The following is a 27,794-nucleotide window of genomic DNA, read 5'->3' as shown; positions in this document are numbered from 1 at the left end:
GGCGTTACGTTTGTGCTCTTCTTTGTGGTATAAAAAGACAAACAGAGGCGTCACTGACTACAGGAGCAAGGGACAGCACCGCTGTGCAGCAGCCCGTCCGAGGCCTGCTGAGTATTAAGTGTTGCATTTGACAGGGCAGATGGATTCACAGCTCTATCAGAAGAAAGCTTAGAAATCCCCAAAGGCATGAACTTAAAATTAACATGCTCTCACACACATTAGCACCAGCAGTTATCATAAAGTCAATCGCTCCTGACGGGCTGGCTGAGATAAAAGCAGCAGCTGTGTGTTTAGGAGGGGGACTTCAAACGATCCGGCCTCTAATCCACTTCTATTTAACAATGTTGAGCCTGCAGATAAAGCGCTGTTCCTTTTTAGAAATCATAATATTTTCTCACCCGGACTTTTAGTCCTTAATCTGACTTGATGTGTCATTTTAGGCGCAGAAGATAAAGCCAGTGAATAAAAAATATTGGAGATTAATGTTGTCTTTAATATTAATTCAAATCCAGAAAGCCAAGTCACACTTTTTTTTTTCCCAGTCAGTGTAATATGTCTATACGGACAGTGAGGTTAATAGTAATCCTGCTTTCTGTATTGCAATCTGGTGATTGTGAAAGGGCATGGTATTGATTTCAATGTCTTCTGGTGCTCAGTGAAGCAAAGCATTAAATGTACTAAACCAATCGCAGAGTTAAGTTGCTCAGCAATGATGGAAGCGTTAGTAATCGTCTGGTCTTCCAAGTTTGATTTCTTGGAAAATACAGTCAGTAACTAAAAGCAAGAGGGCAAATAACCTATTGTATATAAGTAACTATAAATCAAATAATGTAATTTAAAAATATATATATAACTAGATTGTGACTAAAGAACTTGAGAGTTGATTTTAGTACAAACCTTTATGAGCTAGCAAGTTATCTTTATATAAGTTTACTTATTTTGTGCATATTTGCTGCCCCGCCTGCTTTTGGACGTCTCTCCTCTGATGTTTGTGTCCTTGTAGGGGAAAAAAGAAAAGTTCTTAAAATGTTCTTCAATGCATGTCAGATCCCTGATGGCAGAAGGGACTCATCTTTCACAGATAAAATAGAAATGTGTTGCTTCTGTGTAAAACGCATTCCAGGCGGTCAGCCAATAAAACGACAATTCAGTCCATTTTCTTTCTATTTGCTCTGGTCAGAATCACAGAGGGAGTTGGCACTCAGTGGTCATTAAGAGGAAGGCGGGGTAACCCATGCGCACGTCACTTTGAAAATATTTAACATAATATGAAAAAAAAAATAATAATTCAATGAATGAAATATGTTACATAGCAAAAAATTAGAAGAAACATCAGGAAAAATGTAAAGGTGACAGTAGTGGCAGGAGTTTGCCCTGCAATTGGTGGGTTGCTGGTTTGAATGTAAAATGAAATGGAAAATAATTTGTTTTCTGTTAGATTTTTGTATTCCAGAAAACAAGCAGCCATCATTTAATCAGCTGGTAATCCCTGATCCGACTCAGATATGAGAAGTATGTTCTCAAATCCAGACTGTAAATAACATGGATATATTTTTAAGAGACATACGTGATGAATAAATATATCTACATATATTTTCATTTGTATTAGTGGACATTTAAAGTTTTTTATTGTTTTTTTTTTTCAGTAAGTTCAGTTTGCAGAATAATTTGTATCTGAAAAATCCCGTAGATGCTTCCTGTCAGAATCCATTAGTCTGACTTATTGTTTAGGCAGAGATGAAGTGGCATTTTAAGGAACGCAAACGTGTGGGGGGGGGGATCGGAGGGGAGAAATACCATTATGTACAGTGATTTGTCACTGGAATCTCGCTTTCTGTGAATTTAAATAGAAATGGGACTCCATCCTTTTCCATGGCAGCACAAGAAAGACTGAAGAGATGTCAAAATGACAAAAGAATGATAGTGTTTTTATCTGAGCTCTGCAGCATGCTGAAAGCCTTTGTTAGCATAACTGTTCGCTTAAATATTTTCTGTCAGTGGGCGGTGCAAAAGCTGTCAGTTCTTCTGCAGGCCATTTAGTGACAAATCATTAATATATACAGTGTGCTGTGCAAAAGTCTTGAATCATCCCTTATTTGTTTACATTTTGTCTCCAAAGTGACATTTTGTGACATGTTTCAGAAACCCCTGTCAAAGTTTTTCTTTGGACTTTGATTGTTTTTTTCATCTGTTTTTGGGCCAATAGTTGGTCATTTTTAGAGAAATGCTTTTTGTTTTGACTGTTTATTTATAAGTATATTTATTTCCATAATCATTTGTTTATAATAGTAAACAGGCTTATAGTAGTAAACAAGTGTTATTGTTGTTAATATATGTGTAACTGCTTTAATGTATTGAAAAACAATAAAAGAGCATATAAACAGTTTATTAATCTACCTCTTACTGTGTAATATGCACAGCAGACATTTGAACTTGCAGCTGTTCGGTGCAGATTTTTGCTTTGGGTGTCATAATCTAGACTTCTTTTGAACTGAAAAATTCTACTGTGTAGGGGGAAAAAAATCTATTTCAAGATTTGAATCTACAACAAAATAAAAACCATAGTTAACAATTTGTGGTTCGCACACATTCCCAGATTAACAGAGAATGAGATGAAAAGAAAGTTAAATATGCAAATTATGTGGACAAAAACAACTTGACTGCCTTTCTCTCCAGTTGCACAGCACTGAAAATGCACTCTGTATAAATAAACTAAAATCTCTTGCGAGTAAGTAAATGCAGCTTATTTACGTAACTCGTTTTAAAGCATCAGGAGAGTGAGAGATCTAGTTTGAGATGACAGAAAGACAACAGAAGCTCAGTCGGCCACTCAGTTCTACGAACTCGTGCAGACTGCAGCCTCTGAACACACAGTGCGTTGGACCTTGAAGTAGACGGGCTGCAGCAGCCAGCAGAAGACCAAACTGTATCTCATATAAGAACAAGAAACTGAGGCAACAGTTGGTAAGATTGAACAATAGAAATATATTGCCTGGTCTAAATGTGTGTTTTTTTAAACCTTCTAAGTAAAATTCTGAATCATAAGAAAGTGAAGAAGTAAGGAAGTTCTGTAGACAAACGGGAGTCTACCCAAGTGCATAGCAAACGGGACACAACAGAACACAGTTCACATGTAAGACTACTTTCCTGATCAGTATAATGAAACACGAGGCTATGCAATTCTTTAGAGCACTTGAAATAATGTCAGTCTCCAAAATGAGAAAAAGACGAAAGCTCTTTGCTGCAATATGCAATAAGAGTTTCACAGCTGGCCCTATCAGAATTTCTTTCTAATGTCCATAACAGAGAAAATTATACACATATGAGCAATTAACTCCTCAGAGAGTTGTCAGCTGAAGCACTGTGGCCCACGCGCTGTCTCCGCGACTGAGACTTTTCCAACAATGTACTTAATAGTCACTGACAGGGGATCTGCTAACACTTTTGCCTAGAGAATACCCCGATTAACTGGGGAAGGGCACAATAATAGATAATCCGGCCATAATTTAATCCGTGACAGCGTCGTTTGTTTTGCAAAGTACTCTGAAGGCAAATGAGATGTTGTTATAAAAACTCTTGTTTGATGAAAAATTTACCCCCCCCCCCATCCCTCCCGCCCCATCCGACAGTTGAGTCTTTTGCCCTGCTGGCCCACTCATCTCTTCTCCCACCTGAGCCTGTTGCAGCAATCTGTCATCCCTCCAGGCTTAATCCACTCGTGTGGAAAAACACAATCACACAATCAAAGACGCCTGCGGGCGAAATATGAGCGGGAGGTAAAATGAAAGCAAGGACATAATAAAAGGCTGGAATGAGGAGTAACACCAAGAACAATACCAGCTAATTACAGCAGCCAGAATAGCCCAGAACAAACGCCTGATGAGATGAAAAGACGAGTCTGGCATTTGGTGATAAAAAAAAAAAAAGAAATGAAATGAGCTGCGTTGCATCTCAGGCGTGGAATTTTAACTCATAATAGTATTTATCCATTTCACTTTACCTCTGCCAATGTATGATTTATAGGTGCGGACAAAGGTTATACTATCACTCATCGCAGATAAGGTTTATAATGTCATTTACGAATCCAGGAGGTCATTTTTTTATTATTATTATTATTCTCAAGAGAATCATTTTTGATTTTGTGTGTCAAGGAGTAAAGAAATCAATTGCCCCTAATTTTCTCCCGGGACATTTTTTACCTGTCCTTTGTAAAGATGAGGCAGCTTTGCTCTCTAAAATAAGTTCAGAACCAGTCTGTCAATGCCTGAGTAAAAATTGTTTTTATGAGCTGAGGACGGAAGAAAACTCGGGGGAATTCTGAGCATTTCTGTATAAGACATAAAGAGATATTAACCACCAGGTATGAACAAAATGTGGATTTTAGAAGATTTGCTTAAAAAGAGCAATTTTCACGTAAAGTATTGGAGTCGAGAGAGAAAAAGCACACAGTTTCTCCATATCACCCAGACTCTGTGGTCCTATCTCACATTCTCTTCTCCTTAGATCACTGAAATATATTTTTATGAAGAAAATCACCCCTCGGGTTTTTATGGTCTGGGAACAGACGATTAGAGAAAGCCGGTTCTGTGTCTGGTGAGCAGATAATGTGTCGATTTGGCCGTACGTGTTGGATCATTATTCTGCTTAAAGAACTAGTGAAGACCCATTTCCAGTTTATTGAGCAATTCCAACAGGGATTTTAGGTTAAATATCATGATCTTTCACATAATTCATAATGTCCTCCAGAGCAAAATTGACTCCCACAACCTCTGGAAAAACAAGCCCACAGCACCACCGATCCTCCACCATACTCAATACAGGTCATCACCGATGGTTTTCCTCATTCTCCTTGGTTTGATGCTAAACCAACCGAATGTGTTTGCTGGGGAAAAAACAAAACAAAACAACTAAATAATAAAAAGCTTTCAGAACAAAAGCAGCAACTTTCTGAAACCCACTTATTAATACTGCATAGACCAGCCAACAATGGTTCGGACAGTGCTGCTCCCACCTTGGCAGGAGGAGACCTCAGTGATGACATTTGTTGAACTTTGACCACAGTACTGACGCACACTCAGTACTGCAAACAGCCTTACTACATCAGCTGACCGACCGTCTGCCAGTCAGAGAGGCAGCCAGACACTCCCGCTGCCCCCGCAGCCACAAACCGCTTTTCGATGCAAAATGATGCCTCTAAGCTCGTCTGAACCGCAGTGAAAGGAGACAAAAACTGAATACTCCATCGTTTACATTCTCACACTGTGAAAAGTCAACAGAAGCGTTATCCAGACAATGACAGCATGGTTGTTATAAAATCTATGGCAGGCTTTATGTGACTTAATATTGCACTATCTCTATGTCTGCTTACATTATTAAAAAGCCACCTAAGAAAACTTAAACTGCTTGAAAGTATTGTCTCTGCCAAGGCCATGGTCTAGACATTAAATGTTAAATGTTCTGTGTTGATCTTGGATTTATGCTTGTTGCAGTGCAGCTTACAGATCAGTTGTAGGTTTTTGAAATGAAAAGTTTATGGCCCATCGCATTTTCCAATAGTTAAATAAAAAAGGGATAAGTTTTGCCTCACTGGGTATAATAGCCGCTAAGAGCTGAGATGCCCCTTTGAAATGTTTTAGGCCACTAAAATCTTTCTTTTCCAACTAGTCTTTGTGTGATTCCCTGACAACATGTAGATCTCCATAACATTTCAAATTGTATGACATGCTGACTCATGATTCTGACTACAATTGGTCTCTGACATATGGTATGGGTTGAGTTCATCAAATAAATTTCAATTTTCATTTTGAAACTTCCTATATTGCCTTATTAGGTGTTTTACATACTTGCTCGTTTGGATTTTTCTGGATGTATTGCTATGGTTGCGTTTGCTGTTTGTCTTCCAAGATGCCCTGGTGGGTACTTTTTGTGACGCCATCGCAAATGCCCTATAAGTACAGGATATCTACAAAATTCCTCAAGACCCAGAAGAAGAAGCCAGTGATTGTGGGAAAAAGAGCTTCTTCATCAGTTCTACACTTGCTCTCTGGATCATAGCGTCTCTTCACACATCTTTACCAGGAATGCTTTTTTCAGGTCTCTTATTGTCAGAACTGTTTTGTCATTAAGTTCTTTAGTGCTACATCTTAATTGTCTTTGTTCACTGCTAAATCCTGACCTATGTCTGCTGTTCGTGTTCCTTATACCCCACCTTGTTTGGCCCTCTCTCTGCCACACCTTCTTCTCTGCTCTGAACTTTGAGCTACAAGCTCGTTTCTCTCTTTATTAACGGTTTAATTTGTTTGTTTATCTCCTCCCAGCTGCCTGCTCAGACCTGCACTTGAGTCCTTTTTCAACAATGGAAACACACCCGCCGGAGGGGTGGTGGAAACCAAGGCGTTAAAGATGCAGTTGCAGTAGAAAGGCGAATCCATCTTGTCTCTCTGCTGTGTCACTGCGCTGTGATGATAACAGCAAGCAAAAATAATGACTGGATGCAAACATGCATCAATCTGAGCCTCAGTGTAAGATGACTTCTGTGCATAACAAAATCCTTTTCCTGACTCAGAGATCACTGTCGACAAAAGTTAATAAAAAGCAGGGCTTTTTTTTTTTTTTTTTTTTTTTTACACGAGTGACCCGCATCAACTCTATGAGAAATGTTTTCTTTTATTGAAATTACTGGAATTTCTAGTCTCTTATTGTTGTCAGGGACACAGTTTGAAGTTACCAAGAGGAAGCATTGTTGTGTTGCTCCTCAGTTACAGTCAGATGTTTATAGATGTTTATGATGTTCAAGTCAGAGCTGAAAATAAAGAGAAAAATGTCCTTGATAAGGACACTATGTCCAAACAGTATACAAAAGCCCAGTTCTTCTGTATCACTAATTCTATAAAAGGTAGAAATCCAATCTACTTTATTGCAAACTCTAAATCTTCAAGATTCATAAGAAAATAAATAATTTAAGCTTCAAGGAATAAACCAATACTTACGTTTTCTACTGATCAGTAAAATAATCTTCTAACTTAATGTTTCAAATCACTTGCTGCACCATCACCTCTGCTTTGGAATCCAGCAAGAAGCAGCAAATGTTTTTTTTTTTGTTTTGTTTTTTTTTTCTTTTCTTAAAATAACTAAAAGGTTTTAGGTTCTTTATTGTGACCGACTGTGGTAACTTCAGGTAATAGAAGTGTGTTTGGGTTCCTGCCTCTGTGTGCAGTTTGGTTTGTTTTCTTATCTCAGTGTTGGGCTTCCTCCCTTTAGATTTGTAGATTATTTTCTGTCCAGTTCAGCTCCCTGTTTGCTCTCAGTGTTAAGCTGTACACACACTGTGTGATTTGTGGCCTATTTTCCAGTCAATCTGTCTATAATATATGTTTTTAACTTAAGCTTATTAAAATATATTGATAATTACTATGGGTTACATTTGAATTTAACAGTACCTGTTTATATTGATGTTGCTAAATTCATGATATCATGTTTATTTCGTACCATGCATCTGTCTAAAGATAATTAGACTTCCAGGGATACAAACAAGGACTTATTAACATGCATGACGTGATTATTACTAGTTCTGTTCGCACATACTATATCTTGGTTCTTTTTCACAATTAAAAAGAAAATGAACAAATGCAAACCTTCCGAGTATTTCAGATTGCTTTATATGAAATATATACACTTTTAACAATAATGACGCTGATTTATGGAAAACTTTAATCCTTCGGCTTTGAAAACGTTTTCATGCTGAAGGTTAAGATTGCAGCTTTCATTTGAAAAGCAATCACTTTTCTGTCAGAATGGTTTAAAGTTTTCTTCTTTTTCTTTCTGTGGTCATTTAGTATTTTTGTGAACCGAAAAGCAAAAGAGAAGAAGCTGGAAATCTGAAAACTGACATGCTATCTAGATGGGCTTTTTAGACATACAGTGTCTTGCTAAAATATCTATATGCCCCTTAAACTTAATCAAATTTGTCACTTAACACAAACTTCAGTGTAATTTTATCTGATAGCACAACAGAAAGCAGTCAGTTAATCAGTAAGTAAAGTTTATTTACTTCACATGATTTAGCCTCAATGTGAATACAGCTTTTCTATAAAGACCTGAAATGGTTGTTACAAAATATTGGTGATGGAAACAGCATCATACGGTGACATACGGTGGCAGCATCATGGGCGTAGTGAATTAAATATTAAGGTTTGTGATTGTTGCAACATTTCTATTAAAGATGCTGATTAAAATGTTGTTTTATGAGAAGAAAACTAAATATGGTGCTAAACCCCTCCAACATACAGCCATGGAATAAGTGTGAAGAGGAAGCGTAAACCCTGCAGAAGTCAAATTTTAAACTTTGTGCATCCAAACCTGCAGAACACAAACAACTAATCTGATGATATTTGACTAAATGAGCCTCAGTCGTGCTGGCTCAACCCAGCTCATGTCAGAGTGTCCTATCCAAACAGTCACCAGAGAAAAGGACAATTCAGAAGAAAAAAAAACAACAACATGGGGGAAAGTAAACTGAATTTATACAATACAACATCTGCAGCATATGGATTTGTTGTGTCAGTGTGTAACTAGCACCCCTCAGAGACAGCAGCATCATGTTCGGCAGACCATCCTTATTAGCTTGTTTGCATTCACAGCCGATCCCAAGCGGCAGCTAAAGCAAGAGATGCTGTCAGGCAGCCCTGCATTATATACAGCCTCATCAGCAGATATACGATGCACAAGCAGGCAGTCGAACAAGGCTCCCTTTACGATCTCTTTCACGCCTCATACCATCACATCGACACTTACAAAGGACATGTCATGTGCATAATCCTTTAAGCGCTGCGATAAATAATCTTCATCGTATCCACACTAACAGATGTGTGTTAATCACAGAGCGACCAAGAGGTAAAAGCAAAAGAGACACCAACTTTCTCTCTGAGATGCAGGCAGATGTCCTGCTGATGCTGGCGGTCTCTGTGGTGCTCCAGCTCCTCCTGGTGGGCGTGTTTCGCCTCCTGCAGCGTGTCCAGGGCCCTGTCCAGGAGCTCCTGCGTGTCTCGCTGCCACTGGTGGGTCACGACTCTTATTTGTTTCTGGATGAATCGATGCATGTCGCAGCTACGTCCGTGTTGCAACTGAGATCAAAAGAATGAACACTGATATGAGACCTTTTCTAAATGTGTTCACTTTATCTGTGCCATGGACATGTGTGTTTTTGTCACATGTAAATGTTTTCAGATCATCCACCTAAATAAATGCAAAAAAAAACTATTTTCAAATTCATTCATTTATTGAGATAACCTATTCTATGTAATTTATGTAAAAAAAATTAAAAAAGTATTCAACCTCTGGTTCTGCTCCCACCTGTTTGGAATAACAAATATTCAAAGGTTGTTGTGGTACTTTCACATCACTATGAAGAAATTTTGGACTTTACCTAGGCCACCCCAAAACCTTCACTTCACGTTTTGCAGCTAATAAGTGTTTTTGGTAACACTTTATTTGAAGGGGGGTGAATAAGACTGTCATGACACTGTCATAAACATGACATAACACCTGTTATGAACATGAATAAGCCTTCATGAATATTTATGACTGTTGTCATAAAGCGTCATTAGGTAAATTTAGACTCTTTTAATACATAGTTGACATTTTTTAAAATGTTTTTGTTATGACAACTTGATATTAACCAAGAAATCATTACTGTTTAAACTTTACCTTTAAAAACATAAAGTTACCTAATTTTTAAAGTGCAATCAGTAATACTTTTAAAACAAATTTCTGTCAGTAATGGCTTAAATCCGTTGTTGAATTTCTTTAGATTTTGCCGTGATGCGTGTCTTTCTGACCTTTTAGCCTGCCTCATGTTGCCAGACATGTTCTATCTAAACAGCATGTGAAATTTAAGAAAGTTTAGTTAATCTATTCATTTAAGGGGCGGGGGAATGTTATATTTTCACAGAAGTCCAAGTTTGGTTTAGATCATTTTACACAGGTTATCTTTGTCCGATATGAAAAATGACTGGATAATCTAAAGCAAAAGTGACACAAAAAAAACAAACAAAAAAGAGGAAACAAGAAGAGAGCAAATGACATGGGAGAACACAAGGAGTATTCTTATTGTATATGATTTTTTTTTTTAAGATAATGCTGAAGAAGATGATAAAAACTGAGTCACTGCAGCCAAATCCTACTTGTTCTGCATTATGCACCAAATTTATGATGCGTTGCAAGAATTTCACAAACATTCTTGCATGACACACTGTCTACACTAAAGGCAGCATTACCACAGGGACACCTTTGTGCCAGATCTAGCTCTGCAGGGGTATGAGACCATCCCTCTCTCCTGGCTGTGAAATGTTCTGAAGGAAAACAGTTCTTTTCGGTGTGAGGACTGCCCGTAGCTATTCATCATTGTGTCAGCACACTCCGAGGCTGCACCACTTGGCTGCCTCATTGGAACAGAGGGAATGATATTCATCTATGGACTAATAGCAGCTAACTGACAGTGTGAAGGCATTAGACGGCTGACTGGTTTTATTGAAAATGAGTGAGCTGACAGACCCGCCGTCGCAACAGAAGTGGCAGGATTAGTCAAGCGAATCCTGTTTATTAATGTGCAACTTTCAGAGATCCACCTTTTTATTCTTCATTCTTGCCCTCTCCTTCACCATTCCCGTTTTAACCCGTGCTTCCAGATGCAGTGAGCACGAAGACATAAATTAACACAACAGCACAAATGAGAATGAAGACACATGGTTCATGCACAGTCTCTCTGTGTCCGTGCATACAGGTTGTCTATTGAGGTCAGTTGTGGCATAAGGATGCATCGAGCTGCACAGAGCCTTCTCTACACACTTGAAGTGTGGCAACACTTTGCTTCAGTGATCCACGTTTCATCTGTGAGATTCTGCTGCATCCTCGATGTCTTAGTTGTCCAGAAAACAGAAAGAATGAGAGAACAGAATAAAAATATATATATATATATAGAAGCACAAAGTGCCTCGTCAAAGTTTTTTTCGTGGACTTTCTCTTTCAGCTGATAAATTGAACATAATTTATTGGGATTTTATGTAATACAAAGGATTGATTTATGTGACACAAAGAGGCGCATTATAGTGAGGAGTAAGGAGAATCGCACATGGTTTTGGCACTTTTTTTTTCTTTTACAAATAAACAACAAGACTTGCATTTATGATTACTCCTTTTACGCTGATACCTTAAACCTTCTGTCAGAAGACACCTAAGCATTATTTAAAAAACTCACCTGTGAAGGTCTTAGATGTTTAATTGAGTAATCAGAGAACAAACAGCATATAAAACAATTTAAATAGTGCACCGAGCGCTGTTAAATCCATCATATGAAGACGATGGATTAGGACATATATTCCCATAAAACCAATGGGAATATATGGATTGTGTATTCCTAAGCTGACAGGCTGGGCAAGAGTTAACCAGAAAAGCAACCAAGAGGCCCACGTTAACTCTGGAGGAGCTACAGAGAGCTACAGCTGAGATGGGAGAATCTCAACTATAATGTGCCATGCACCCTAAAAATATGCATTTATGGGAAATTGGAAAATTACAAAGCCATTAATGATCCAGTTAGCTGCTGTGGGAAACGGCAACAATGAGAAGGGCTTCGACTGGACACCTCCAGAACATCCACCTTGTTTTCAGCAAAGCCTTTCTGTGTAGATTTAGCTGGATGTTTTACATTGTTTCGCTGGGGGTAGAAAAGTCTCTCCGAAGCCGTAGTTCTTGTGCCGACAGAAACGAATAGTCTTCCAGGATTTTGTTTCAGTAGTAAGCTGTGGTGGAAACACATTTATTACCTTCTACCTAACTAGATCGATCACAGAAAGTCTGATAAAATTCTGCATATGACACCTTATGATATGAAAGACAATGAAATACCCCGTCCAGCAGAGGGAGTTCTTGACAAAGTGAGCCTGAGTCAAATCACCTGACAATAAAACCTCAGAGGTTGGTTCAACCTTAGGTCAGCAATACACCCGCAAAATGCAAATCTTCATCATGTGCTATGTATTACACATAAACTGCGGGTTTTTCTAAAGAATTACATTTTTTCAATTTTTTACTTATTAAAGCCTGCTTCAATGTTCTCTACAACTTTGTCTCTAAACTGTCTGCTGTGTTCCTTGGTCTTCATGATGATGTTTGTTTACCAATGTTCACAGTAGAAGTTCGAGGGGTGTGAATAGTTTTGCAAGCCGTTGTTTATTGAACACAGCCAAACACTCACAGAACTAAACAATCACCTGTAGAGGTTTATGGATACTGATTTGTTCATATTTAGCCCGACGTCAGAAAAAAGTCTCTCTAAATTACATAAATTAAAGGTTTTAAAAAAAAAAAAGCCTGATAGCGCACTATCATCTATACATATAATCAGAGGGGTTTCACAAAATCAATCTATGCCCACACTGATTAGCAAACCAGTTTAATTATGACTAATAGCTGAATTAGGTGGAGTCAGAGCTGGAAAGTGCAGAGCGCAGTGAAAGAAACGTCTCCTCCCTTCTCGCAACACCCCCGAGGCTGAATGATCACAGCTCTAAATGCGGTACCCAGCTGGAACTGATATGACGACAGGTCTCTGGGTGCGGGCGAGGGGAGGAGAGAGAGGGCCTGGCGGTTGTCATGGCGATACGAGGCGGTGGCTAGAGCCAGCAGTCCACAGTGTGTGACATGGCACATCCTGCAGCGTGCTGAGCGGATCATTGTCTAGGCTTATCTCAGTTCAGGGTGCTGAGCTACATTGATCAGGGAGACTGGGACTCACACTGGAGGGCTGCTTCTGACAGAGTGGGTCAGGATAGGGGCGAGGGAGTGGCATCTGCAAATGACTGCATCAATATATAAAGACTATAAATGCAGGTCATGTGACTTTTTATTATTATTATTATTATTTGCAACAGGATACATTAGGCACAAGCCGTGGAATTCCCTTTGTCAGGTGGAGGTGAAAGTTAAAGGTTTACTTAAAAATAAGGGAAAAACCCAAAGTGCAGGTGTGACTCCAGATTAATGCACCACACAGGAATTGCATAGAAACAGACAGGTTGCAGGAGGACATGAGAAATAGCTCTCTGACTGAGATATTTTTTATGCAGGAGAGTTGATTGCTGAACAAGGAGAAGGTGATTGATTAGAAACTGAGTGCAGATGTGTGGGAAGTCAAGTATCTGAAGTTGAACTGATGCTGTATTCCAGATACCTCTGAAGTCGGAAAACGGTTTGACATCACAGCTGGGTTAACGTAACTGCTAACGTAGCTGGTGAAGTCGGGCTTTCAACATAGCTAGGCTCAAGTCGGCATCGTTTGCAACGCCTATTGTTCTATGTTATACTTTCTATAAGCAAACACCACTGTTCATTTGTTCATTTTAGAGTTGCCGGTGCTACGTGATGCAATCTCACATAAACATGTTTCCACCACAGTTTTCTACTGAAACTACCACTTTCCCAACGGGAAGTAAACTTTGGAGGGTTTTCCAGTTGATTTTTCTGACTGGGAGATGGGGAATTTCCCACTTCCGGCAACAAACAGAAAACAAATGGGGGGAAAATGGCCGTCAGAACACACTGGAAACATGGGAAACAAGGAAGTAGAAATGTAACAACAGGAGAAATGATCAAGATTCACAACAAGTTTGAAGAGACAAAATAGATAAGAACTAAAATATTATTCTTTATTAACACCACGCGTGGGAAATTTGAAGTTTAAAATATTGAAGTACCATAACTAGAGACTGTCACTGAGAGCTAAATAAAAATGCATCTCAAGAATCATGAAAATATGAAATATGAAAAGCAAATACTGACAAATCCTAAAATAAGCACAACAGCAATGTCCCGAAGTTCATAACATCCTCACAGTTTTGCAGAGGTTGAAGAATTGGCACTTGGTCAAAATGCAAATAATTCAAACTTTGGCTGAATTGAGATAAAAATCTCAATTCTATTTAAGTTTGGATAATGGGATTGGATCGGAACCCAAATGAACTCGGCAATATTTTTAGGTAGATAAATAAATAAATAAATAAATAAATAAACAAACAAACAAACTAACTAACCAGGTCGAGTCGTGTCCTGTCAGGGAACTGTCTCTGCAGCATGTCAATGCAAAGTGCTTTGTAGTTCGGTACATCATGAGTGTACAGAGACACTGTGAACTGGAAACGTTGATGGTCGTCTGGACTCCAGTCACAGAACCTGAAACATGTTTAACACAGAAATACCACTGCTACTTCAAACAGCACCAACATAAATTGCAACACTGCACTAGTGCAAAAAAGCGACTGTACCAGACGGTATAAAGTATTAAGCAGATTTCTATAATCAACCTCGTCTTAATCAGCAGCATAATATGGAGAAAAGTCGCAATGTCAGTACAGACGTGCTTCACTTTATTCTGTGGAGTTCAACGAGTTCTGCATTTCCACATATTTACCAAATAAGAAGTGAACAGGATCAGGATCAGAACAGTTAGATCTATAAACCTATTTCACATCAGAAAAAATAAGTACAACTGTACCTACGTGTCATTTTCTTGCAGCTGCTTCGTCAGCGTCTGGAATTTGTCCTGGAACTTCTCTGAGAGGGACTGGAAGGCCTGGATCAGCGAGTCCTTCAGCTCTGGATAAGGGCAGTCTGCATTCAAAACCCCCTCAGGAATGGTTTCTGATCTCACCACAATATATGGAGTACCAATATAGTATTTCTGAAAAGAAAAAAAAAATCAACCTAATGTTCTGTCCAATCACATATTTTTATGATGTCCAACTATGTTAATGTTTGTATAGTTAGATACATTTAGCTATATTCTTTTTTTTTAGGCTTTTAAAAAAAAGGAAAATAAGAAACTGAATATGTGCTATGGAAAATTTTAACCCATTTGACTACTTTGACAGGAAGAATGGGTTTTTCAGATGCAAACATTCTTTAAATTAACAGTGGAAATATTCTCCAACAAAGAAATTGTAAAAGAAAAAACAGTGCCATTAATTAGCGAAATCTCTTTGTTGCAGTGTAAAACTGTCATGAATGTGAAACTAAAATAATGTGTTCTGAATTTCAGAACAAAGCAGAGCACTTTTTTTCTCCAATCTCATTTCAAGATTAGCCCCCCCAAAAAAATTAAATAAATACTAATTAGTAAATCCAATTTTAATAAATTTGCCTAATCATTTAGGTCTCATCACATGACTTACCTCCTTTCATCCACAAATAAACAAAAGAACTAAATTGAACCTACAATCCAACAAGAGGAGAAAAACATAAAAACTGAAATAAGACATAGTTGTAGTAACATATTGTGGAAAAATGCCATTGCCTGCCTTCAGTGGCCTACCTAAATCTAGAGTTCTGTACAATAACAATTCATTTAGTATTTTTACAATGTTTCCCCAGATTTAATTGTCAGAATTCCATGTTTTGCATAGTAAATACATTATTAAACTTTGAAAGGTGAATAATCGTGTTATAATTTATTGTTGGTCTGATGGAGTGGTCAGCCTGGGCTGACGGGTCACAATCACAACAAGCTCTCTTTCACTGTAAATGTGAGTGTGTCAATTGTTGGAAAACCTTAGTACTCTTTTCATACTGTCTTATATGTTCAATTCTGTCCACATTTTCAAAACTCTGAAATTTGTCAAATTTCACTTGCTGTCCAGCAAATGTAAGGTATACACAGTATGGAAAATGGCGATCAACTGAGAAACAGTCAAACAGGCAGTAATCAACATACCTCAAAGCCAAGGTCCTTGATCTCCTGCTCTATGTCCTGGTACTCTGCATTAAGCTTTGCAATTACATCCATTTGTTGGTCTTTCACAGAATTGATCTGGCAATTCAAGAGTGGCACATAGAAAATGTTGGTGATTTATTTTTATACATACAGTCAATAAAAACATTGATTAGGTGCGCAACTCAACCTAATCATTAGTTTAGTAACAACAGTGTTTAAAAGGAGACTTCTCAGCTTAAATCATTCCACATTTAGTCCTTTACTCATTGAGAATTGGAAAAAACTGATTGAACGATTCACTGATGGGACCTAATCAGTAGCTGCTTGTTTTCTAAAATGATTCATACACTTATGTTCTTCGAATGGAAACAGACTCTTAGAACAGAGAGAATGAATGGGTCGTATTTTTCTGTCATGAGGTAGAAATTACAAGAAGATAATGTTCATAAATTGCATTGATTTGCTCAGTTGTTTGGCCGTGGGAGGGAATACCCAAAAGGTGTTGACAGCTCCGACTGTATAAATACCGAACAAATTCAAAAGTCTTAAGTGAGCTCCATTGAAGTTATCTGGCAGCCAGAAGATCCTGAGTTCAATTCCAGCTGCTTCCACATGTCAGAGTGCCCTTAAGGCAAAACACTGAACCCCAAGTTTTCTACAGGTATATGGATAATAGAGCTATGCAAAAGAACTAGTTAACTACAAAAACAGTATTCACATTTAGTCAATTTACCATTTAGGTTAAATGCACCCATTTCTATCTGTGCCTCGCAAAAGTACTACTGCCCGATAAAAAAGATTTTATCAAAATGTACCAGTTTTCACTCAGAATTGTACAGATTTTTTAAAATAATAGACTTAAAATAGTGTGTCATAATAGTGTATTGATAATATGTGGTTTTCCAAATATTTTCCAAATAAAAATTATATGTATATGTGTTCATAAAGCTTTGTAAAGCCACTTTTCTCAGTAATTACGGCCAGAAGTCTTTTGGGTTATGTCTCTTCCTGTTTTGGTTACCGAGACACTGGAATATCTACTCAACATTATTTGCAAAAAAGTGGAAACTCCATCAGATTGAAATGACAGCAGATGGATACAACTGACATTTATTCTCATAAATCCTTTATCTAATTTATCGCATGGTAGCTCTGGCTTTATGGTTTGCGCTGTTGCTCTGCAAGAAGGGGTTAACCATAGTTTCAGGTTTTTAGCAATCTCTGAACTGGTTATATTTTAGTATTGTCTTGTATTTAACTCTATCTTGTCACCAGTTGGTCTGATCTTCCTAAAGAAAGCATTCTCACAGCATGGTGCTGCAACTGCCATGCTTCACTATGGAAATTATATTATGTTTTTGTCCAGCCCGTCAGTTGCCCAGTTCAGATGGACGGTCATGTGTTGGTAGTTTGTCTTACTCGTTCCATTTTCAGAGGATAGACAAAACAGTCCTCAATGAAATACCCAAATATTTGAGGTATTATATAACCTTACTCCACTGTGTTCCTTCATCCCCATGATGGTGTTTGCTCACTACTGCCCTCTAATGGTCTTCTCTAACGGTGGATTTATACAGACAGGAAATTACATATAGCTGAACTTCATTGATTTGATGACTTCTGATTGCAACAGTTTGGATTTTATTAAGACATATCAGAGTAACGACAGATCAAATATTGCTTTTTGTATTCTGCACTACTTTATGTTAGTCCATAACATAAAATCCATAAAATATATTGACATTTACAGACGCAACAAGACATCTGCAAAGGCTTTTGTAAGCCATAGTCTTGATGCAGGAATTTAATATGCTTCCCTTTGGCCTCTGTAATTTAGGTGCATGGCCACTACCTTTTATCTATGATAACTAATTTTTTTGAATTTCATCACAGGGTACATCACTGATTAAATTTTGTCAACTTTAATTTTACACACAGTGCCTGCAAATTGCATTCTGCCATGTTGCACGACATTACATTTAACCTTGCAAATGTAATGTCCATGCATCCATTCATCATAAAGTCATGAATGGCAATATGAGACAGAGGTACATGATTTAAGGAAACTGAACAAAGAACAATGTACATATTCATACAATAGTATTTGGTATGTAAGTAGGAGAAGAGTTGGAGAAACAAAAAAGAAAATATAAAAGAAAACACATTTTTTTATGTTTAATGTCTGCTTAAAGCATGAAAATGTATTATGAAATAAGTAAAATGTTCAATATGATCACCAAGCATACCATTTGTGTGCAGAGAAATACAAATCCCATAAAAATTGTGGGGTCTGACCATTCTAAGAACTAAGGTTTCACTGGCCATGCAACAGAATGAATGGATTTTGTAATTAGTAACATGCTCTTCATATCAAAAACTGATTTTGTCCATTAAAACAAGGCATGTCAGATACTTTCAGTCTGAAATGTTTTAACCAACCAGTAAGGTCAAAGTGTACTGATTATATGCTGTAAAGTATATCACTTGATTCTAATAACATTTGAAAATTTCTAGACTTTTGAATTTTCATTCTAAAAGGGTGAGGTATAGATGCTTACTTGCACAGCAACTTTTCTTCCTTGTTGAAAAAGAAGGAGTCAAACTGGCTGTGTGTTTATGTGAGCAGTCAGCTAACAAGAGAACGGGAGCCCATGGGAACCAAACAAGTAGAAGTGAGCAACACAAAGTCGACAATATGTCTGGTCTGAAGTGGTCTGTCTTTAAAAACCAGTCCTTATGCCTTAAGCCTACCATTCATCTCTAGAGCCAACCACAAGCTCTTGGGACTCAAACGAAGAAATTATGACTTTAGGACTGTAAATAGCTAAAAACAAAACAAAAACAACAAGGGTTTCATGAATAGTTACTCCTGTCCACAAGTTGAGTTCAGTTTGTGAAAAAGAGAGAGTCTGAACTTTGCTGGATGTATAGGATGGACAGCTTTCTACCAGCAGAGTCAATATGTCTCTGAAATGCAGTGTACGGACTGGGTAAATAAATACAGCCACATAAAACCAAAAGGTGCTAAATTCAATTTTACTTTATTTAACTGATAGACAAAAATCTTCTTTCAATCTGTTAAGAAATTTTGCCAGTCTATGATAAATATAGATCTTGTAAAGCCAGTCTTTTTCAAGGTTGCTGTGACTAAACTGCAGACATCCAGTTGCATCTTCATGTCACATCTGAGACATACCTGTTGCTTTACTTGTTCCCAGTCTGACATGCAGTCATTGAGCTGCTGATCCTCCATCTTGCCCAGCCTGATGCACAGGTCATCTTTGAGCTGATACAGAGGCACAACAGTAGCTATTCTGAATGCTTTCCGTTCCATTTCAAGAGATTGCCCTGAACAGCATAAATATATACCCGTGTTATATATATATACAAACAGAGGAGGACAGTTAATGTGACTTACTGTATTTCTGAAGTAAGAAGACGGCAGTGTCTGTTATATCACTTGGCTTGATCTCATTAAAAAAGTCACGGATATCGTCCTCTGCCTGTTCCCTGTTTTGCAGAAGAGAGAGAAAAGTCAGTTCATATCCACTAAAGACACTCAGTTCAAAGTGTAGGACAAGAAAAAAAAACCTCATGGCATCTACAAATATACACCATGAGGTTTTACAAAGACACTGTGATAAAACGGGTAAAACACCTGAAATGAACATTCTTTTTTTTTTCTTCTCTCAAATAAATGATAGAACAACCTCAAAAATGTCAAGTGAATCCAGCACAGAATGATTTACGAGCTACATAGCGTTCCCACACCCTTGGGTGTTTAGCCAGGTAAAGGTCAACTGGCAACTGGCAGAGGGCAGTGCCGTTAAGCTGCCATGGATAGATCCATCGATGAGCACCTTTCATAAAGCATGTATCACTGTCTATACGACACCATGATTTCAATTCAGCATAGGGCAAGATTAAAATTGGTTTCTCCTTTTTAATTTATTTCCGTTTTGTTAATTATAAGCATTCAAACTGCAAAGATCCTGGAATATATTATGAAGATAGGGCAAGTGGGAAAAAAAAAAATCCTTACTTGGATGCCAGAAAGACGCAAGAATTTTTATACAGATTTAATTTGTAGTTTGCTAATTGTTTCTGATGGCATAATACGAAATTCTCAAGAAAGAATGTGTTGAACTTTCCGAACTGTTCGGCGCTCCTGCTTATGACAGGGTTTGTGGAGAGATGAGGAGTTAGAAACATCCATCACACAAGAATAACGGACTTTCACTGAAGGTTTTTCAGACAGGGTGTCTTGTAGCTCTGGTACGAATTGAACTTAAATGGCCTGTGGTGGAAATTACCCACGAATGCTGGCTTTTTAGCAGCTGGCCTTAGGGGTGTTATGACTGTGTGGGAAAAGGACATGGTAACCATAGCGATTTATTTACCAGTGTTCAATGTGACAATGTAGCTTTCACAAGGTATTCTGTGTGTGTGTGTGTGTGTGTGTGTGTGTGTGTGTGTGTGTGTGTGTGTGTGTGTGTGTGTGTGTGTGTGTGTGTGTGTGTTTGTGTGTGTGTGTGTGTGTGTGGAGGGATGCAAGAAGTGGCATATCTCGATGGCTCATTACTGAGGCTCATAGTTGTGTATATCATTAACCTTGGTTGGCTCAGACACAGTCATCACACAGCCAAACAAGCTGCACCCCAGAGCTAACGCTGCCCTTCTCACTTCACAAGGCAGGACACTTCTAGGTCCTGATCACCCACGGCCCATACAGAGAAGGGCAGACAAAGTTTCCCATGAAATGACACAACTATTACCTCCCACTTCTCCTGGTCACTCCACCACCTCAATTCAACCCTTAAAACTCCATCAGGAAATCAACTTAAGCCTCTCTACCTTTTTCCCCCCATGGGCATATTTTTCCTTCTTCGATCTGACTTGGTTCCCTCTTTTTTTAAACACCCCCCCATCTTTGTCATGCAGATTTCTATGCAGATGCAATAGGAGCTTAAGCAGAATGGTTTCTTTGTGCGAGAAGCTGATTCAGAAAACTGCAGCAGATAATGACAAGCAGTTATAGTGGGTACTTACTCAGCTTTTTGCAGCCTGGGGCATTCTCTGCTCCACACCTGCCGGTGCTGTCGTAATAAGGAGCTCTCCTTGGTTGCCTTGGCTGCACAGCACGTCTTCTGAACCTATAAAACAAGGTTTATTCCACAAGAAGAAAAGAGAGTCCTTAAAGGGGATTCTTGCTTTTAAATGTCTATAACTTATAACCTGGAGGGGGGGAAAAAAAACACTTATTTGACTCTTGAATTCATAAAGTTTTTGAAACCGAGTTCAAACATGAACATTTAGAATTAATGGCATTACACACAGAGCTGTGAGACAGGTGGCGTTTTAATAAGAAAATGTAAGCTTTTTACATCAAAATTTTACTGTTGTCTTGATTAGCATAATTGTATGTGTGAGTCTCATAAGCTGAGGTAAATCAGCTGAAACCCCCAAATAAACAGTGGAAAATTCAAATAATCAAGGAGACGCATGCATGATATGCATGAGGCATGTTATTAGGAGAGGAAGAAGGACGCGACACTCTTAATCTGGTAACATTTCTTTTGCTTTTTCATTGCAGCCCGTTCTTCAGAGAACTGTTAGGGCTGACATTCTTTATTTTATTTTCGTTTTTATGCACAGACCAGTGATTCATTTAATTGTACTAAACAAAATCTCACATACAGCGTCACATACATTGGTACAGCGTGTTTATCACAAACAGGACGTCTAAAGGATTTTGGTGCTAATTTATGGCCCGTTTGTGTGTTGGAAGGCGGCTGCTGTTTATACATAAGAAATGTGCACATGTTCAGCTGAACATCTATCCTTAATCTAACATCCATGTTAGAATAAAGCAAAAATGGTTCACACACACTTTTACAAGCATAGACAAGTTTCTAGTATAATCCTAACTACATTTTCAAAATGTCTGACGGCAAACAAGTTCACTCTGAAAGCAGACTGCAAGATGCTAAAAAGTTTTCAAAAATCCCAAACTGTCATCACGAGCAGGATCTTGCTACTGTTAATATACACATGTGTGTCTGTGCAACCAGAAATAGACTACGGTACACAAGTTTAGCTTTCATGAGAGGTGGGCACTGTGGAAAGCTTTCCTCTCTGAGAAAAACATGAAGGCAGCAGAGAATGCAGACAAAGAGCAGAACTTCTGAAAAGCATATCAAGGAAATATTCGGAAACCTAACTAAAAGTATCATGGTTGGGATTGTTTTTGCTGCAGCAGGACATGACCATCACAAATCTACCATAACTTCCAGTATATGTCAGAGGGTGCTTGAAGAATTGGACTGTGCAACATGATAACCACCTCTAAATACTGGTAAATCTACAAAGGATAAACAGAAAGTCTTGAAATTGAAAGTCCGAGGCTGGATTAAGGATTAGATTTTTGTCTTTTAAAGATGCTGTTGGATGATTTGAAATACCCTGTAAGAAACGCCAAACACATAGCTGAAAGTGATAAGTGGGGAAATCTCTCCTAGGAAGGATGTCAGATATTGATAGATGGCTACTAGAGAATCAGCTAAAGAGGATAACATCAGCTATTCATTTTAGGTAGTAAGATATTCTAACCTTTTCTTCAGCTACTAAACACATTCTATTTTTGTACAGTTTTCAGAAGTAAAAATGTTTTTGTTCTTATTTAAACGCCTTTTAATCACTTTCGTTCACTAATATGAAAAAACAAAATCTGATTAGACATCGATATGTGAACATTTCTTAGTGAAGAAGAGAATATTTAATGGGGTGTCAACCTAAGAGTCCCATCTCGCCAAAATTAAACAATCCATCAGAATGGGCCTTAAGTTAGTGTATAAAATTATTTGGTAATTTTATTTTTTCTGTCCTGAGTTGAGTCAAATAAGAACACCTACAGCAACAATATGGCGGTCCACAGCTTGTAACAGATTCATAGTACTCCTGAAAGTCCTCTTAATACTGAGCCGTGGAATTACTGTGTATATCCAAAGCTTTCTATCCTCAGTTTCAGGCTGTACTGTTTAAATCCATGACCTTCCCAACAGAGGACCTTTTTACAAGGAACACTTAATCTTTGGGGAAAAGGAAAAACATGTTACTAATAAAACAAAAGATAGTTCTGTGAATATTTTATTTTTGTTCTAAAACAAAATATTCAGTTTGGTAGATATTAAGCAATAGCCATGTAATAATCACAAAGGAACACACATTGCTTTCCATTGCTCCATTTGAAAAATATACCAGTGATTGATGCTCAAATTCTGCTGAATCTTAAATATAACAAGGAAATAGATTGTGAGAGCCAGATTGACTGTCTTTCCCTGTTAGTTCATCCATCCAACTCTTTTCTATGCCCACTTGGGGACAACTGCATATCTGCAGCAAGTAATGTTGGATCCCACTGGGGGCAGGACCAGAACCTGCTGGAGGGGTCATTTACAATATACATTTTTTATGGGCTGGAAACACCTTGGAATTCCCCAAAATAAGATGGAGAGTCTGGGATTCCCTACTGATCCTTTCCATAATTAATGGATCTTGGATAAGAAGAATGCCATGGATGCTCCACTCTTTCTATCCAGTGAATTGTTTGCTAGTTCTTCCTATGTTTTGTTCAAACAATCAGGTATTGGGGCATGGAGATGCCCTTGTGGGCACCTTGACCACTTGTCAACCATTCTGTTTATATCTTAGTGGTGAGATATTATTAGTTTGCTTTATTGCGTAGGAAATATTGATAGTATGAGATAACTGCTCCTGAATATCATTGTCTTTCTATTTTAACTCTTTTATAAGTAAACAGATAAATACATTTTGTCTTTTTAGTCGCCGTTTTAAAAAATGCTTTTGTTCTATTTCTTTTAACCTAACATTGGTGCACAACAGACCTCACCCCAAAGGCTTACAGTGTATTTTACAGGAAAAAAAATAGTGTTTTTAAACACAGCCTGAATTACCCACAATGTAAAACATATTTCAAACTTGTAGCAACTCAGAATCATTTATTTACCTTCCATGTTGTCACCGAGAGAGATGCTGAAAAGGGCTTCCCTTCAGCTGTGTGACTGAACGTGAATACATAGGCCGTCTTATCTTTAATGTGCAGAAAGCCGCATTGGAACAAGCCAAAGGCATGATGCAAAAAGACTTCTGACAGCTCACCAATTAAAACAACATAGGCCTAACACCTTAATCACCACTGGCGTCACAATAACTCCTCTGCTTAGTCATACAACTAAGAACTTAAAATGGCTTCCTTTAAAACAACAAAGAATTAAATTACAATTTGCAAAGATGTTATTCTCCACCACAGTATTATTAATACACCCATTCATATTTCTGGACTGAGTAAAAGTGAAAAACAGTACTTTGTAAGTGTTTGATTCATGTGGTCAAAATATGCTATTTTAATATGTATATCAAATAGCATATCAAGTCATGCTGTGTTATAATCACTCGTCAAACTCAGGTTTTTGTCAGCTTGTGCTCTAGTAAGGGTACAGAGTGTCTTTACAGCAATTTCCTCCTCATTTGCTGCTAAGTCACAGCGTTAACAAATGTACCAGGAATTAATTTCATACTGCATTGTTTTAGGGCATGGATGATCCTGATTACCAAAATCTACCTTTTGTCCAATGAGATGGTACTCCCGACGTCTGGCATCAACAAAGGCTTGCAGCGTTTCATATTCAGCCAGTTTGTACATGGGGCCGCCAACACCGTTTTTCATCCGCAGTGTCAGTTTTTCTGCATGGATAAAAGCAAATGATATGGCTGAATTGGAATCCTTGAAACTCTTGAAAATCTCATCAGTTATTGTCTGAGGTGAACCAAACTAAGAAAATAATACAGGGGCAGACAGAGGGACTACATCGATTGCAAACTATATGTATATTTCAGAAATTACCGCACAGAGTGGGTTTAGCAGACAGTAAGCTCAAGCTGTCAGACATATTTCTAAGTGCTTCACCTGCTACTCTGCGAGGAAGGTGAAGGAACACAAAGCAACGTAGCCTCTGACAAAAACATCAAAAACATGACAGCACCTGGGGCTTTTAACGGGTTTAGTGAGCCAGAGATATACAAAAGTTCAGTAGGCCACTTTATCAGTAGTCAGGAATCTCGAGCAAATTCTCACCTGCTTCTTGTGCCCTGTAGCTTGTTATGAATCTGGGTAGATTCCCTCCACTTATTTGGTCCATATTTAATAAATTAGATTCCCTTACAAATAAAAAAAAAGATCATTGCATTTTAAAAAATCATAAAGACAAAATAGGCACATTGCTCTACAGATACACAGGCAAAAATAAATAAATCAGGCTATATCTTGTTTTACAAAATCTCTGAGGAAAGTGCTTATAAATATGGAGAATCAGAAACAGTAAGTCAAATTACTGCAACTCTGCATCACAACAAATGCAGAGTTGTGCAGACTGCAAACAACAAATGCTGTGATAGTGCAAAGTTCACTGTAAATATATCAAAAACAATGCCAGTTTTTAAAATAATCAAACACAAAGTTGCATCAACAAAATATTACACAGAATTTTTAATAATATGAGTAAAATATAATTCTGGATTATCATTGTGATTGTAAAGGTCTCCAGAATGCGTTTTCATTTTTGTTTCCAACAAATTTAAAGCAACCTCTATGATTATTGGTGTATAAAGGTTTGTAAAAAGGTCAATATATATGTATATATATATATTTATTGCAGTAGTGTTATTTGACATCAAATGAGGTAAAGCCTATCTTTAAAGAGGTGCATTATTCAGTGTGAAAAATTCCACAAATTAGAATATTATTTGATTATTTCTGATTATTTGCTCTTCTTTTCAAAAGGTTTGTGGTACTATACACTCCAACAGGAGGCATATCACTTCCATGTCTTTTAAAAGAGAAACAAGCCCACAGTATCTCAGATCCTCCATTATACTTAAGAGTGGGCATGAGACCATGAAGTGAAGCCAAAAAGCTTAATCTTAGTCTAATTTGACCAAAGCATGCATTTCCTGTTAAAATACGGAGGTTGGGTGACCCCCAAAGATGCTGCTCTTTATATATGTATATTTTACTGGTCTGATGTATGATTCTAATCTCAAATGTCATATTTTATTACGTAAGATCAAAATCTTATTAACAGAAATAGACTCAAAAACATCAATCTATTGAGTAATTAATGGATATAATGTGTTTCACTTAATAAATTGGATTACTGAAATTAAGTTTTCAATATTATCTTAATTTACTGAATATGACTGTATTTTAAAAACAACAGTGTCCATAATGTAGAAAACACGCCATATGTTGAGATGTTAGCCACATAAACTCTTTAATAAATTTCCAGATATCTGGAAATTTGTGGATAATAATAAATCAAATTTCTGTTGTATGGGAAGTTTGTTTTATAATAATCGACAATCCTAAAAAATAGCTACTACAGGATAAACACTTCTCGTCTGGACAGATGTCCATATCGCATCAAAATACAAATAAACCTGGAAGTTATTAGAAAAAGCATGAGCAGCGAACGTCAACTTCTAAAATCAAACAAATTAGACCTCAATCAATTGTAATGGGTTACCTTTACATAGGTCTTATAAGTATTCGTTGTCATGCCAGAAAAATCAACATCTATTTACTTACTAAACCATCTAACTTACCTAGTTTCCCTCTCTTTAGTGTATAGGTTGACAAACCACAGTAACCACGGTAACTGTCATCTCTGCTCTAACTGGTCATTTCAAGCGTACGTACCTCCTCGGAAACGCCTACTTATCATGCCACAACCAATCAGGAGTGCACTTTGGTTTCCCACATTCCCAGTTACGTCATGTCAGTTCGCTCTGTCTGGGACTGCTGCTAGAAGCAGGGAAGGGGTTGTCTCTTCTTCCCCTCCAGTATGGACACGAGTTTCATTCTTCCACATGCATGGGAGTAAACTGGACTTTACAGATGAAGTTACGCATTTCCACGTAGGTCCGAGCCACAGCTCAGCCCAGCGCAGCAACTGTCCTCCAAGGTATGTGAATTGTTCTTTTCTTGTTTGTTTTTCATGGCATTTCCAACTGCAGAGTAATTTAGGAGGTTAGAGCATCTCTGCTTCGCGGAGAAGAAGCAGGAGAGAACGGGCAGCTGGTTCAACTCTGAAAGTCTCGTTTTTCGGAGAAAACCAAGAGGGAGCGCTTTATGTGCGAGTGAAAGAGAAGATAAGCTATTTTAAAGCTTCTTCTCTGCGGGAAACAATCCAATTCCCCGCTAATCTTCTTCTTTGGACCGTTTCCTCGCAGACCGCGCTCACCTTTCAGGGAGAGTCCTCGCGCTGTTTCTTCATGTCGTCCCTAACCGTTGCTGGGAAAACTTAGCCGGATAGCGCAAAGAAACAGTTTCTGCACCAGTTTTTTCTTAAAAAGAACTCACTGTATTAAGTGAATATGCCACTGTAACCTTGCGTTGTAAGCGGTAAAGTAAAAGGCAGGTGAGTTTTAGGAGTGTGGGAATCTCTGGAATGCGAGTTTGCAGAGAGGCGGAGATCCTAATTTCTCCTGCCCCCACTAGATTGACTTTATCTTTTTTTTTTTTTTGAACTCCCACGTTTTACTCGCTACGTTCAAACTACGCCATATTTAATTACCCTAATCTGCATTTTTTTTTAAACCCAGGGGCGTTTCTTCAAGCTCCCATTGCTGTGTATTGTGCAGAAAAACCAACCAAAAGATAATGGACTTCGTTGCCACCGTGACTGCTTGAGAAAAACTCTAATTATCTAAGCTAATGTTTTTACGTGCAGCATGCTTACAAGGTACTAATTGGGTAATTGTCTCAAATCTCATGCCACTCACCCAAGGATTACATTAGTAAAGGATGTCAGATTCATGGGAATTTTCTGTTGCTGCTTAATTAATTCAGTGGTCTAGACTTTATCCTAATTGTAACACTGCACACATAGGGATAACAGGTAAAGTGATTATTGGTCTCAGTTTACAATGACACCACATAGTTTTAAAGGCAAAG

At 37.9% G+C, this 27,794-nt stretch overlaps 2 protein-coding genes across 2 annotated transcripts in view; one reads left to right on the top strand and one right to left on the bottom strand.

Moving 5' to 3' along the window:
* LOC106923738 (coiled-coil domain-containing protein 148) overlaps window positions 1-26,627 on the bottom strand; it is a 31,207-nt gene extending 4,580 nt beyond the window's left edge. Inside the window, exons 1-10 of the mRNA XM_014996989.2 lie at window positions 26,538-26,627; window positions 24,918-25,000; window positions 24,405-24,526; window positions 20,813-20,916; window positions 19,182-19,273; window positions 18,960-19,111; window positions 15,764-15,859; window positions 14,553-14,734; window positions 14,088-14,226; window positions 8,916-9,122 (exon numbers count right to left, since the gene is read on the bottom strand). Coding sequence (XP_014852475.2) covers window positions 8,916-9,122; window positions 14,088-14,226; window positions 14,553-14,734; window positions 15,764-15,859; window positions 18,960-19,111; window positions 19,182-19,273; window positions 20,813-20,916; window positions 24,405-24,526; window positions 24,918-24,981 — 1,158 coding nt within the window. The 5' untranslated portion in view covers window positions 24,982-25,000; window positions 26,538-26,627. The remainder of the gene's footprint in view (window positions 1-8,915; window positions 9,123-14,087; window positions 14,227-14,552; window positions 14,735-15,763; window positions 15,860-18,959; window positions 19,112-19,181; window positions 19,274-20,812; window positions 20,917-24,404; window positions 24,527-24,917; window positions 25,001-26,537) is intronic.
* Window positions 26,628-26,663: 36 nt separating this feature from the next.
* pkp4 (plakophilin 4) overlaps window positions 26,664-27,794 on the top strand; it is a 92,945-nt gene continuing 91,814 nt past the window's right edge. Inside the window, exon 1 of the mRNA XM_088001359.1 lies at window positions 26,664-26,802. The gene's annotated coding sequence lies outside the window, so the exon portion shown is untranslated. The remainder of the gene's footprint in view (window positions 26,803-27,794) is intronic.

This window comes from Poecilia mexicana, unplaced genomic scaffold (assembly GCF_051168715.1).
Source record: "Poecilia mexicana isolate PSO_F unplaced genomic scaffold, ASM5116871v1 scaffold_2, whole genome shotgun sequence".
NCBI lineage: Eukaryota > Metazoa > Chordata > Actinopteri > Cyprinodontiformes > Poeciliidae > Poecilia > Poecilia mexicana.
The sequence above is the reverse complement of the archived record's forward strand: the minus strand, read 5'-3'. Positions and strand labels throughout refer to the sequence as shown.